This window comes from Zalophus californianus, chromosome X (genome assembly GCF_009762305.2).
Source record: "Zalophus californianus isolate mZalCal1 chromosome X, mZalCal1.pri.v2, whole genome shotgun sequence".
Classification (NCBI taxonomy): Eukaryota; Metazoa; Chordata; class Mammalia; order Carnivora; family Otariidae; genus Zalophus; species Zalophus californianus.
In genome coordinates this window covers 101,402,494-101,418,311 of record NC_045612.1, presented here as the reverse complement: position 1 = coordinate 101,418,311, position 15,818 = coordinate 101,402,494, and the positions used below count along the sequence as shown (strand labels likewise).

The 15,818-nt window shown below is 36.6% G+C and overlaps 1 protein-coding gene across 2 annotated transcripts in view; it reads right to left on the bottom strand.

Moving 5' to 3' along the window:
- DMD (dystrophin) overlaps positions 1 to 15,818 on the bottom strand; it is a 2,214,577-nt gene that overhangs the window by 1,395,890 nt on the left and 802,869 nt on the right. For both annotated transcript variants that reach the window (XM_027607979.2, XM_027607980.2), the window contains exon 18: positions 13,080 to 13,203. In XM_027607979.2, coding sequence (XP_027463780.1) covers positions 13,080 to 13,203 — 124 coding nt within the window. The remainder of the gene's footprint in view (positions 1 to 13,079; positions 13,204 to 15,818) is intronic.

Sequence of the window (15,818 nt, the reverse complement as noted above, 5' to 3'; positions counted from 1 at the left end):
TGCACATGGAACTTTCTCCAGAATAGACCACATACTGGGTCACAAATCAGGTCTCAACCAATATGAAAAGACTGAGATTATTCCCTGCATGTTCTCAGACCACAATGCTGGAACTCAATCACAAGAAAAAATTTGGCAGAAATTCAAACACTTGGAAGCTAAAAACCACTCTGCTCAAGAATGTTTGTGTCAACTAGGAAATCAAAGAAGAATTTAAACAACTCATGGAAATCAATGAGAACAAAAACACATCAGTCCAAAACCTATGGGATACTGGAAAGACGGTCCTAAGGGGGAAATACATAGCCATCCAAGCCTTACTCAAAAAAATAGAAAAATCCCGAATTCACCAACGAACTCTACACCTTAAAGAACTAGAGAAAAAGCAACAAACAATGCCTAGGCCATGCATTAGAATAGAAATAATTAAGATTAGAGCAGAGATCAATGAATTAGAAACCAGAAACACAGTAGATCAGATCAATGAAACTAGAAGCTGGTTCTCTAATAAGACGATAAACCACTGGCCAGACTTATCCAAAAGAAGAGAGAAAGGACCCAGATTAATAAAATGATGAATGAAAGGGGAGAGATCACGACTAACACTAAGGAAATAGAAACAATTATTAGAAATTATTAACAACTATATGCCAATAAACTGTGCAATCTGGATGAAATGGAGGCCTTCCTGGAAACCTATAAGTTGCCAAGACTGAAACAGGAAGAAATTGACAACCTGAATAGGCCAATAACCAGTAACGAGATTGAAGCAATGATCAAAAACCTCCCAAAAAACAAGAGTCCAGGGCCTGATGGAGTCCCTGGGCAATTCTACCAAACATTCAAAGAAGAAATAATACCTATTCTCCTGAAGCTGTTTCAAAAATAGAAACAGAAGGAGAACTTCCAAACTCATTCTATGAGGCCAGCATTACCTTAATCCCCAAACCAGGCGAAGACCCCATCAAAAAGGAGAATTTCAGACTGATATCCCTGATGAATATGGATTCCAAAATCCTCAACAAAATCCTAGCTAATAGGATCCAACAATACATTAAAAGGATCATCCACCACGACCAAGTGGGATTTATCCTTGGGATGCAAGAGTGGTTCAACTTTCGCAAATCAATCAAGGTGATAGAACACATTAATAAGAGGAGAGAGAAGAACCATATGGTCCTCTGAATTGATGCAGAAAAAGCATTTGACAAAATACAACATCCTTTCCTGATTAAAACTCTTCAGAGTGTATGGATAGAGGGATCATTCCGCAAGTTTATAAAATCCATCTCTGAAAAACCCACAGCGAATAGCATCCTCAATGGGGAGAAGCTGAGAGCCTTTCCCTTAAGATCAGAAACACGACAGGGATGCCCACTCTCACCACTATTGTTCAACATAGTACTAGAAGTCCTAGCAACAGCATTCAGACAACAAAAAGAAATAATTGTATTCAAATTGGCAAAGAAGTCAAACTCTCTTTTCGCAGACAACATGACATTTTATGTGGAATACCCAAAAGACTCCACCCACAAATTACTAGAACTCATATAGCAATTCAGTAATGTGGCAGAATACAAAATCAATGCACAGAAATCTGTTGCTTTCTTATACACTAACAACGCAACTGTAGAAAGAGAAATTAGAGAAACAATTCCATTTACAATAGCACCCAAAACCATAAGACACCTTGGAATAAACCTAACCAAAGAGGTAAAGGATCTATACTCTAGGAACTACAGAACACTCATGAAAGAAATTGAAGAAGACACAAAAAGATGGAAAAATATTCCATGCTCATGGATCAGAAGAATAAACATTGTTAAAATGTCTATGCTACCCAGAGCAACCTATATCTTCATTGCCATCCGATCAAAATTCCAATGACATTTTTCAAAGTGCTGGAACAAACAATCCTAAAATTTGTATGGAAACACAAAAGACCCTGAATCACCAAGGAAATGTTGAAAAAGAAAAACGAAGCTGGGGGCATCACGTTGCCCGATTTTAAGCTATATTACAAAGCTGTGATCACCAAGACAGCATGGTACTGGCACGAAAACAGACATATAGACCAATGGAACTGAATAGAGAACCCAGATATGGACCCTCAACTCTATGGTCAAATAATCTTTGACAAAGCAGGAAAAAACATGCAATGGAAAAAAGTCTCTTCAAAAAACGGTGCTGGGAAAATTGGACAGCCACATGCAGAAGAATGAAACTCGACCATTCTCTAACACCATTCACAAAGATAAACTGAAGATGGATGAGACTTCAATGTGGGACAGGAATCCATCAAAATCCTAGAGGAGAACATAGGCAGTAAGCTCTTTGACATCGCCCACAGCAACTTCTTTCAAGATACATCTCCAAATGCTAGTGAAACAAAAGCAAAAATGAACTTTTGGGACTTCATCAAGATAAAAAGCTTCTGCACAGCAAAGGAAATAGTCAACTAAACAAAGAGGCAACCCTCAGAATGGGAGAAGACATTTGCAAATGACACTACAGATAAAGGGCTGGTATCCAAGATCTATAAAGAACGCCTCAAGCTTAACCCCCAAGAAACAAATAATCAATTCAAAAAATGGGCAGAAGACATGAGAAGACACTTCTCTGAAGAAGACATACAAATGGCTAACAGACTCATGAAAAAATGTTCATCATCATTAGCCATCAGGGAAATTCAAATCAAAACCACCTTGAGATACCACCTGACACCAGTTAGAATGGCAAAAATGGACAGGGCAAGAAACAACAAATGTTGGAGAGGTTGTGGAGAAAGGGGAACCCTCTTACACTGTTGGTGGGAATGGAAGTTGGTACAGCCACTTTGGAAAACAGTGTGGAGGTGACTCAGAAAATTATTGCATTCAGATTCCATGTTTGAAACTCCATATGTTCAATGGAGTATTACTCAGCCATCAGAAAGGATGAATACCCAACTTTTGCATCAACATAGATGGGACTGGAGGAGATTATGCTCAGTGAAATAAGTCAAGCAGAGAAAGTCATTTATCATATGGTTTCACTTATTTGTGGAACATGAGGACATTAGGGGAAGGAAGGGAAAAATGAAGGGGACGGAATCGGTGGGAGAGATGAACCATGAGAGACTATGGACTCTGAGAAACAAACTGAGGGTTTTAGAGGGGAGCGGGGAGGATTGGTCAACCCGGTGATGGGTATTAAGGACAGCACGTATTGCATGGAGCACTGGGTGTTATACGAAAACAATGGATCATGGATCACCACATCAAAAACTAATGATGTATTGTATGGTGACAAACATAACATAATAAAATTTTAAATTAAAAAAAAGAATGCAAAATGCTAAAAAAACACAAAAAAAACCATAGACAATAGAATATATCCTATTAAGAAAAAAACTGCAATGTATAAAATACTAATCAAAATTTAGCAAAATAAATGAAAATGCTATAAATCATAGAGTATAAGTACTTAAGAAAACTCAAAACTATCTTGAAAATATATATTTTATGTTATGCTGTCAAGGGCAGCAAATGAAAATTCAGGTTCATCTCATCAGTAGGGAAACTCTAAAAGTGATAGACACAGTTTAATATCTTGGATTCTACTTGAAAATTTCAAATCACAGAGATTGTGGTGTTTGGGGATTATATGCTCCCAGGATTCCATACCAATTAGCAGGTGAAACTTCTGGGTTACCTTGAAAGTCATTTTCACAAAGGCATTATAAAATTGTTGACACAAGTATTTGCACAACCCTGGAGATCCTAACTTTCTAGTAGAATTGAAAAGTCCATGAAAATAAAGTAGCCACATCTTGTTAAAGGTAAGAATCTAGAAGAAGTTCCAAAATTTAGATTTTCTCAACTCTCAGTTTTTGTCTTCTAAATTCTGTTCCTGTAAGGCGGCTTATTGGCACATGTTTTCCAATATTTTACATTTATTCTCCATTAAAAGGTAATTTTATTTGTAAAGGACTCTGAGTACTTTAGAAGAGAAAAAATAAGCACATTCTAAGTAAATATGTAACATTCACAAGTACCAAGAGCTATAGCAGGATGTGGGGTATTCCACATTTGAACTACAGCAGCCAAAGGGGGAGCGGGGGGGGGGGGGGTGGAGAGAGAGAGAGAGAGAGACAAGTAAAAAATACATGCACTACAACAGAACAAGAACAGTAACAACAAACAGGCATTCTCCAAGTTAAACAGTGTTCGAGTTACCCTTTCCTATCAAAGGGGTTTCTATTTTAACTACATGGAGTTTTTGCTTTTATTTATATATTAAATTATATAAAGAGTAGAATCAGAACATAATGTCGTCTTTATAAATGATGAAAAGAAGTTATCATTGGCTTTCTAAATGTCATGATCATAATATTTTTATTCTAAGTGTCTAATGGAATAATCACTTAGTATTCTTCACAGAGAGGAAAACGTCTAATTGATTATTTCAGTGATAACTAGCTTAAGTATCTAGTTTGGTTAAATCACATTATTCTAGTTACTCTAATATACATATAATAGCAATAACCACAAGGAAACAATAATGTATGGAGTAGCTACTATTACCCTCACAATTTGGCAGAGGAGCAGAGTGAGGCACACAGAGATTTATTAAATATTTGAAAACACTGACATAACCATGATAAAAACGGAATTCCTTATACTGTGTACCAAGGTACAAATATGTATTTCATAATTCGGTGGGATAGAAGGAATCAGTAGTATTTTATCCTCTTTTGCACAAAAGAAAACTGAGCATCAGCAAGATTAAGTCATATATACAAGATGGTAGAAGTGGAAAGTTTTAGATCCAATATTAGAACCCCAATAATCTAGTTACACGTTCAGATCTCTTTCAAACACACTCTGCTGCTCTAAGGGTATTTCAAAGGAAATCAATCAACAGCTTTGAACATATCAGACTACAACTCACAGCAAAGGCGACCTCATAGTTTGGATGTAGTCGAAGATGATATTCAAAATATTTAACCAGAAATGCAGCATGGGCACCAAGCTATCAGAAGGAATGCTTGGTTACTCAGAATGCACACTGACAGTCTATAAGCGGACTTTCAACTCTGTGTACAGCTCAGTTACTGTACCACCTTGCCAGATGTCTATTATACAGAAACTGAGTAACTGGTGTATAAATACAGAGACAGGCCTGAGAGAGAAGCATTTGATGGCCACCACGTATCAGTGTTTACAGGATATCTGCGTTCTGTTAGGTAACATCGATTTAAAGAGGAATATTGGAAAATAGAGATATGTTTTCAAATATGCTTTGAGGAGTATGAACAAGACAGTGAAGAGTCCAGAAAACATTTCATTTCAGACACAGCTATAGATGATTGATTAAAAAAATGAGAAAATTTAGCATAGCTAGAAGACAGTCAAGAAGGTAACGAGAAGTTTTTGAGTCATTCTGTTCTCAGATGGTCTGAATTCTGTCTCCATTGCTTACCAGCTGTTTGGCATTTGGAAAGTGATTCAACCTTTCTGAGCATTAATACTTTCTATGTAAAGTAACAGTAAAGATACCTACCCTTCAGGGATTTTGAGAAGATGAAAGGGGGCTCTAGGAAATAACTTATTTCCCAAATTGGGACAATTCTTACATAGTACAATGGAAATCCAGAAATAACTAAGCCGTAACCAATGGAATGACATAAACTGAGAACGTCCCAAAATGCCACGTGTGGGCATCAGAATGAATGGTGATTTCAATAATCTTAAAAAAAAAAAAAAAAGTTAGGGAAAAATCTTGGCCTAAGAGTAGATTAGAGTACCTGCTCACAAAAATGACTGTCAAGTGTCCAGATAGCCAAGATGTCCATCAACAGATGAATGGATAAAGAAGATGTGGTATATATACACAATGGAATATTATGCAGCCATCAAAAGGAATGAGAGTTTGCCATTTGCAACGACGTGGATGGAACTGGAGGGTGTTATGCTGAGTGAAATAAGTCAATCAGAGAAAGACATGTATCGTATGACCTCACTGATATGAGGAATTCTTAATCTCAGAAAAGAGAAGGTTTCTTGACTATGGTACTAACCAGGATTCTTTGGAACTTAGGAGCAGATAAACATTTACATTGACATGGATGAACTGGAGGGTATTATGTGAAGTGAGATAAGTTAATCAGAGAAAGACAACTATCATACAGTTTCACTCATATGTGGATTATAAGGAATAGCAAGGAGGACCACAGGGGAAGGGAGGGAAAACTGAATGGGAAGAAATCAGAGAGGGCGATAAACCATGAGAGACTGAGGACTCTGGGAAACAAACTGAGGGTTGTGGAAAGGCAGGTGGGTGGGGAAGATGGGGTAACTGGGTGATGGGCATTAAGGAGGGCTCCTGATGTGATGAGCACTGGGTGTTACATGCAACTAATGAGTCACTGAACACTACCTCAAAAACTAATGATGTACTTTATGTTGGTTAACTGAATTTAAATTAAAAAAAAAAAACAAGTGCTCTAGTTGGCTAGTAGAAATATCACATCTTAAAGTACCCTAATTAAGTTGTTCCTGCATTTTCAGATCATGTCATGTTATACTGACATGTTGAAATGTTTTGTTATCACTAGAGAATAAGATCAACAACTCTTTATTGATCTCACAGATTTTGGGGCAATTTTTTCTCAGATATTTTCAAATGTTCAGCATCTTCAGTCTTTATTCCTCCTCCATGACGCTCTCTCTCTCTCTCTCTCTCTCCTTTCTATAGATACATAAATATGTATATTTAGAGACAGGAATGTGTATGTATGTGCGTGTGTGTGTGATACATTTGTATATGTATTTACATTTGTATCTGTTAGCTTTTCCCTTGTTTTCAAGGCCAAGAGTATCACCTGAATGCTCTTCAACCATGACATCCATTTTGTTCTATGCATTTCATCTTCAATATTAGTTCAAGTATCTGCAGTCAGATTTCAGTTCCCACCCCTCTACAGAAAGATCTTTCATGAAGGGCATCAATTTTATTCTTGCCAGGTACAACGCTTCTTATAGCAGTAAGTACCCATAACTAAAACTACCTCTTAGAGATCACCTTATTCAGGAAAGCATCTCTGTCCTAGACATGATTATATTTCTCTAATCTGTCGTCCTCAGGAAACTCATCCAGCTTTTCTGTATGTCTGTTTCTCTGTTTATCGTATATGTGTGTGTACACATATACAGTATCTTTAATCTTAAAAGTATCTATTTTTTCTAATAGAACATATACTTTTGAAATGGGTTTTCTTAACAGAGAATATAAAATACTTTAGCCAATATATATTCAATATATGATATGTTTAGAAGCTACTACTCAGATTCTGATGTATCTAGTACAGATAATTTCAAGTTAAGAAGACAGAAGCTAAAAAAGGCAACAGTTAACAGTTACAGTTGTATTGTTAATTTTAAAATATATTAAAGGTCCATAAAAATTCTTAGAGATATCAGGAAATTATGAATTCTAAAATATATAACGTCAAGTGCAAAATAAAAGGCAACTGAGTTGTATAATATAGAGAAAAAAGAAACATAATTAAGTTTTAAGCAAAGTATACAAAGAAGGGAAGTTTACTGATTCTCTAAGTTGATTAAAAACACTTTATGACCTCTTCTTCCTTCTTTATCAGCATCTCTTAAAAGCCTCCTCCTTTGACATCTTCTCTAATTAATATGAAAGTAAGTCCAGATTCCCCAGAGGCCTACCCTGACTTTAGAAGCAATTAATTTTCTATTCACTTAACATTCTATAATGAAGTTTTGCCCTTTGACAGAAAAAGTAATTTATTCACTCAAATGTTTATTCAGAAGTTGTTATATCCTTTATGTTGGTAGCAGAGCCTGACTTAAAATGTGCCCGAGGAACTAAAAAAAAAAAAAAAATCACTTATTCATACAGTCAAATATCAACTATGTTAAGAACCAGGCACTATATTAGGCACTGGCATGCCAAAACCAAAGTAAACCAACCAAAACAAACAAGAAACAAAATCAACTTAATTTCCATTTGCTAATTTCTAGAAACCAGCAATCTAATCAACGTTAGAATGGCCAGAAATCAATATGGATAAGGTAAAAGAAATTAGGTTATGGTAGCCTTCACAAAGACAACATGAAATTACTGACTCTGTCAACACCTTCCCGCCAACGGCCACCAGGAACATGCCTATATAAACAAAGTTAAGCTGATCTAGTTGTTGCAACAGGTGAGGTGGCACATAATAGAGAACTATGGGGTAGGTCTCTAAGAGGATGGTTAGAAAGAGTTGATTGGATTTGGGCACATGTAAGGTGAGGAGAGTGGTCAAGGAAACAGGGCTTTGCCTTTAATTAGATGTTGTAAGTAAATGGAGTTACTTCTGTGACTGCGCATCTTAAAAATTTTTATCTAGATGGCAGGAACAATGTAGAGAGGTTACGACCAAGACTGGTAAGGCAGCATCATTTGTCACATTAGTGAAGATGGGGGATATGCAGTCATTTGGGGTGGTTTGCACCCATTTTTTGGTCTATTGAAATATGATTACAAGATGGTCACGTTTTGGTCTTGATCCATCACAATCATGAAGTGGCCTTGTCTGTTGTTGGCATTCTGAGCTGTTGCACATATTCAGCAGGAGAACACCGCAGGCTAGCTGTGAGCACTAGTCAACATCAACATTGAGCACCTCCAAGGACTAACTGAAGTGCCCAGCCAGCTCCTGATTATCAGTGGCTTCTTTTTGCTTTTTCAAATGAATATCAACAGAGGCATAATAGGATAATATTTATGTTTTAGTAAGTTCACTCTGACAAAAGTGATGTGAAAACTCTAAAGGAATACAGTATTAGTGGCAAGGAAGACTGGCTAGGGATTGTCTTCTTAAACAGAGGTAACCCATGGTATTAGCTTTAATCAGGGTTGTAGTGTTAGGAACAGAAAGAACTGGACACTTTCAAGAGTGGTTAAGGGAATGAAATTAATTGAACTAGGGTGGACTTGCAAATGGTAGGAAAAAAAAAATCTAGATGACCCAGTTAGCTTTTAGATTTCTGGATTAGGCTGTCAGAAGAAAGAAAGGAAAGAGAAAGAATAAAGGAGGGCTGGGAAGAGCATAAGATTTTAGTTTTCAGGCAAATATCCAATTAAAGTTGTCTATTAAGCAATTAAATAAACTGGCTTGGGCTTCAAGGGAGAGACATAAGCTAATGATATTTATTTGGGAGCCATTAGAAAATAGATGTTATTTGAATAGGAAGGAATGAGGATAATCCAGGGAACAAAAACCAAGGGAAGAACTGTGTAGAATATCAATAATAAAGGAAAAAAGGAGATAGAACAAACGACCAGAAATGTACAAAAGTAACCAATAGATAATGGTATCCCATAAATCCAGGGAGGAAAGAATTTCATGAAGGATAAAGAGGCTAATAGAGTATAGTCCTGCAGAGAAGTTAACTAAGATGCAAAAATATTCCTCTGTGTTTAAAGGAGAGGAAGGTTTTATTGAAGATATGGATGTGTGGCTGAATGGAAGAAGATTCCTTATGACATAGACAGTAAAATATTGAGAACTCACACACACACGCACACGCACACACACATTCACATACACAGATTAGCCTTAACCAGCCAAAGCACAGTCTCTTCCACCAAGGCAGAGGGGGAAAAGAGAATATGAGCACAAATACACATAATTTGTTAGATATTATCTTAAATAAACTAAGAGGGAAAGTCATCTGCCATGCCCGTTAAAAACTTGAAATAATTGTCGAGAGAAAGAGAGAGGAAACTTACTAGGAATGCATGGAAAGCCTATGAAGAAGTACCAAAGCATCTGTGTAAGTAGAGTATTTCTTAAACAGAGTAATGTCTGGCAGTCAAACATCTACGGTCTAGTTATGCAAGGAGGTAGCTGAATTGAGCAGATTAGGGAAACGGAAACTTTTGGAGATAGCAGGACAACCAATATGGCCTGAGATTTTTAATGAAGGCATAACGTGGGTGGAGAAGAATATGATCCTGGTACCAGTCTTCAATGAGAAAATATTATCACAAAATGGTGAGTAACAGATGGCCAGCAGGATGGCCAAGGGATGAGATATTTTTACACAGAAAGAAGTACCCTCGGAATTGGCCCTGGGAAGTGAGGAAACTAGCAATTCTAAATGAGTGGGGGATATACGCAACTAAGGAATCAATGAACACTACATCAAAAACTAATGTACTCTATGCTGGCTAACTAAACATAATAAACAAATAAATAAATGAGTGGGGGGAGTTAAGGAGTCCCTAGTCTTAGTGGTGTTCTTGAGGGTAAAAGTGGTTTCCATGTAGTACTAGAACAAGTAAGAATGAGTACATAGGACAGAAAGTTTGCTTTGGAAGAAGGACTTCAGAATGCACAGAGAGTACGTGTGGGAAGGTCCCAAGAAGCAAGGCCGAAGAAGGGCAGAGAGATGGAGATTCAAGAAAACACAGATGAATAGAGATACCTATATTGTGGGTGGCAAACCCAGATAATAGACCTAAAAGAAATGTAGAATTAATTGGCTTCAGGATTTCCAACAGAACTTTGTTAAAAGTTGATTTGGTATGAGTGCGAGCAAGCACGGGCTCCAGAAAGAGCCCAAGGCCTGTTGGTTGACCTAACACTATACAGGTGTACAACCACCTTGCAGTAAGACTAGATTGTTTTGTTGTTGTAATTACTACCTTACATTACCATGTGTTCAATTCAAGAAGTTGAGTAGCTACACCTGTTAATTCCACTTGAATTTCTCAACTGTGGTGACATAAACAGAATAAGTAAAGGATCTAGGAGTTTGGTGAAGTCTCAGATGATTCCTTAGAATGCTGATTCTCAAACCTTTATGTACAAACCAATCAAATGGATTGTGGATCTTGTTCAAATGCAAATTGATTCATTAGGTCTGAACTCACACGTTTCTAATAAGGTCACAGATGATGCCAATATTGGTTGTCCAGGAACCACTTGGAGTAGAAATGTCCCCTGGAATTCAACTTTTAAGTAAGTGCATTATGTTAATTATATAGATAAAACGCATGACTAATAGAGAAAGAAAAATTGTTAGTTTTAAAAATATATAAAACTGAAGTGATAATATTCTACAACATTCTAATTGGCTGGAAACACTTGAAAGTAATAGATGAATGAAGGAGTCGAATGAAAGAAAAAAAAGAGGGTAATATTTAGCCACTTTTAATGCCTAAAAACGAGTACCACTCAAGTTCATGAGACAGGCCTCCTGTGTGTTCAAAATAAGTTACATATATTGTCAGGTGAAGAAGTAAGAAAATTAATGGACGCCTAAACTGCATATCCATCATCATTACTATGTATTTCTCTCAAGGATTAATACATATATATATATATTTAGCCTGAAGGAAATGTCTAGGTAAATCATTCCATGTCCTATTTTAGTAGGCAATTAAGAATGATGTTATTTCAGAAAATGAGAGAAGTTGATAAAGGTGACTCACAAGGCATCAGAAAACCACTCATACAATATTGTACATCTTTTTAGCACTTTCAGTTTGTCATTGCTGACACTATTGATTAAATGCAAATTGCTTCTAGGTAACCATATGATAACAGGAAATTTTTGAATTTATATTCTTGAGATTCTGGTACTCAATTTTCCTGCTTGATCAGAGCTGTTTTAAGATCCAGAAATAGGATGACAAACAGATAAGCAGATTATTGGGATAAATTTTTAAAAATTTAAATTAGCTAATAAAATGTCTGCCCAAGGTGACTCATACTTTGGTCAAATACATCACATGAACTTTAAAATGTATTTTAGACTTCATCTTCTCTAAGCAGTTTTCGACTTAATAGAACTTCCCTCCACAATCATCACAAAAAACACAACTTCAAGTGAGTATACTTTGAAATAACACACTTTGCTAATTTTCTACTATATATATTATGCTTCAGTTTAATTTTAAAACTAAAACATCATCATAGTGCTCGTTTCTTAAAATTATTTATAATTGTCTATTATACTAATGACAGAACACTGTATATAATAATGCTTTTAAAATAACTTCCCAATTTATAAATCGTCAACTCTGAGATATGTTGATGGAACCATCTCCTCTCTACCTCAAGCAGCCTAAAAAATAGAGTATTTTCTCCTAGAAGAAAATCATTTCTTGCTCTCCCAATGTTCCAACTGCAGAGCAAATATTAGCTTGTATCTAAGACAGTGTTGTGTTTGGAAAAATCTAAGAGAGTTCATCTGGTAGGAAACTGAATGCTTGAAACATGAAACTGAGTTATTCACACATGTGGCCTTCCTATAGCTAAAATTATTTAACATTCAAAATATTTGTGTCTTTAGCCTGCCCACTAGAGTATTCACTCTATTAGAAATGCTCTCACAAACAATTTCAAAATGGATGTTTTATAATTGTAGAAGTTGAAATATCAAAGCCCTGATAATGTCCTTGAAGATGAAGCAGCTCCTATTAAATTAATAAAAATCCCTATTGTGAAAGACACAACTATAATGTCTCAGCAGGTAATAAAAACAGCAAACCACATCTTACTATAAATAAATATTGAAAAAGGCTGGACATCTTTTAGTTATGGTAATGCAATACATAAGTATCTGGACAATGCAAATCTCTTACAAGTACTAATGACTATAAAAAATAACTTTTTGATGATAGTGAGAGCATAAACAGGGTCCTTAGTATTTCTAAGTGTCTATTCTATTCTGCAAGCTTGCTAAGTCCCAGCCTTGAGGTGACAGAACAGTACATGAAGGAAAATCAATATGAGTTAATGTTATAAAATTGTTAATTTACAGCTAAATATTATAAAATTTAAAGAAGGTTTATGAAAAGCATCCCTGCTCAGTCACAGTAGAACCAGGAAAAATTTCTCTAAGCTAAACTCTGATTCTGCTGGATATGTAAAATGCACTTTAAAGATATATTTAAAAGCATTATTCCATATTGCTTTAATCTTTTCAATCGATAGAATCAGATAGTACAAAGCACAGAGTTTACAAGCAGCAAAACTTAGAAAAATACATAAAAAATAATGCATAACCTACATTGACTTTTTCTTTAAGGTCTGAGAAGTTGCCTTCCTTCCGATAGATTGCAAATTCAGGACTCTGCAACACAGCTTCTGAACGAGTAATCCAACTGTGAAGTTCAGTTATATCGACATCCAACCTAAGACAGGAAAAAATAAGGGTCATTATTTCTTGATTATCTCTTTCTTCTACATGAAAAAAAAAAATAATTGCTCCACATTTACCATTCTCCTTCCAATCTGAGACTCCTGCCTGATGCCCCTGTTACTGTTAATAGCACCACCATTTCCCTAGTTATGTAGGCTCAAAATTTGGAGTTAGCTTTGATCTAGTCTTATGATCATGGAGGTCACTTTATTAAGCTCAAGGTAGCAATCGCCTCCCTAGAGTATCTCCTATAAGCTATCACTCTGCTTCGGCTTGAATGTTTGCACTGGCTGAAAAATTACTACTCCCCAAGATAACCCTCTTTCTTTCTGGAAAGTACTTATAGCAAACAGAAAATTCCTGTCAGTAGCTCCCATTGAACCATACCTTGGAGATCCATGCCCTTGTGTAGTCTCCAACAATACCACCGACTCTGAATTTGGTAACTTGCTATGGCAAACAGGATATTAGGAAGTGTAAGGTAAGCAGAGGCTTCATAAGTGCTTGCACTGTGGATCTTGTCCTCTTAGAACATGCACTGAGAATGCAACTGTTAGCTAAGAATTCCAATGGCCCTTTAAGGAAGCTTGATATAGCCAGCTGGAGAGACAATGTGGAAGTGAATGAGGCACCACGCACGTGAAGAAAGCTTTCTTTCACCTTTTGACCCATCTCAAACACCAGCTGAATATAGCCAAATGAATTCTCCAGCTGATATCACTTAGAGCCTCAGAACTACCCAGAGAGCCCTGCCCACATTGCAGAACCCTGAGAAAAAATAAATTCCTTCTGTCTTAAGCCACTAAATTTGCAGTGTGTGGTTATGCTGCAATAAACATCTAATCATATACCCTGATATTCTCATTCTTTTATTGTGGAGACCTATGGAGCCAATGGGAGTTAACTGTTCGATCAGGTCATTCAGATTGAGGTAAAGCAGAGATTGGAGGAGAGTCATAGACAGGTTGCAAGGGAGGAGGAGGTCTGTGCATCACTTGAAATTCTAGGCACAATTCTAAATTGTGTGTGCATTTGTCTTGAGAAAGAACCCCTAGATTTTATCAGCACCTGTAAAGACTCTATGAAAAGAGAATTTAGAAATCATCTAATCCAAGTTTATTAAAACAACAGTCAACAAGGTCCCCAGAAAAATATTTATTCAGTTTTTATAGGTGGCTTGTGAAATAGGACAAAAGTACAGATATAAAATTTAAGACACCAAGTAATGTACTTTTATCACCATGCTACATCTTCTCATCCAAGAGAACCCTCACATAGTTGAAATCAATTCTTTAAAAACACTGGAAAATATCTGAGGGTACCCTACCTTATTCCTAGTTACTTCCATGGCTAATGCCTTGGCTTGTCAGTATCTTGTTTAAAATTTGGCTCCTAAAGAGACCATGTCAGTAGTGTTTAGTACAATCAGGAAGGAATAAACTATCTTCTTGGAAATGCAGCCTACAAGCTTGATCAATGTTTTGACTTCCATATTAGACCTTTAACTCACATTGAAGTTAAACTGAGCTAGACATCTCAGAATTTTTCACATAAACTATCACTAAGCCAGTTCTCCACAACCACAAACTTAGGAGCCGATTTCCTTTTATTTATTTTTTTCTTTTTTTGAGAGAGAGGGTGCAGGGCAGAGGGAGAGGGAGAGAGAGAATCTTAAGCAGGCTCCACACCCAGTGTGTTGCCCAGTGCAGGGCTCGATCTCACAACCCAGAGATCATGACCAGAGCCAAGATCAAGAGTCAGACGCTTAACCGACTGAGCCACCCAGGGGCCCCAGGAGGTGATTTCCCGAACTCTTACTTCAGGGCTTTCAGTCATATAAACCTGATAAAGTTTTGCATGTTAGTTGCAGGCTACTGTTTTAAAATTAAACTGATACAGACCTTCATAGAACATGAAACACTTCCAAAAACATATTCTCTTTTTGTGTTCTTAAAAAAGCCTATGGTGAGTTATTATTAATCTCTCTGCTCGTGTAAGGAGAAGGAAGTTCAAAGAAATTAAGTGAATTGATCTCAGACTGTTAGTACCATGGAGAAGGAACTTAATTCATCTTGTTTACCATTATATCCTTTACCTCAAATCGGGCCTAGTTCACAGGGACAAATATTTACTGAGTGAAGTGTACTCAACCAGAAAGTGAAGGAACAGAGGTCTGAATTCAGAGACTTGGACTCCAATTCCATGTCACTGAATGTCAAAACTTTTATTTGCATTTGGACTGTAAATATCTATGGATTTTCATTTTATCACGGTGATTGTTATCTTCCCTACCTTTGTTTTCTCCTGTAAGTTTAGTTACCGTGTTTCCTATTTCTTCATTCATAATGGTGATGTTGAAATAGAGTCCTATTGCATGCTTCTAAACACCTCTCTTTCTCTCTTTGATGTTAACTCACCAAATCAAATCTTTGACTCTGGTCACTCAGCCACCTACAAAATTCAGTGCAGGTTTTCCATCAGAAACCTTTAAGAAAAGCATTTTTACTTTTCCTTTGGTACAATGCAGATATCACTGGGTCTCTCTGCCTTTAGGCATTCACTTGCCAGTGCACAGGGGAGGCCAGAAGTGCTGAGATAGTAATCCCA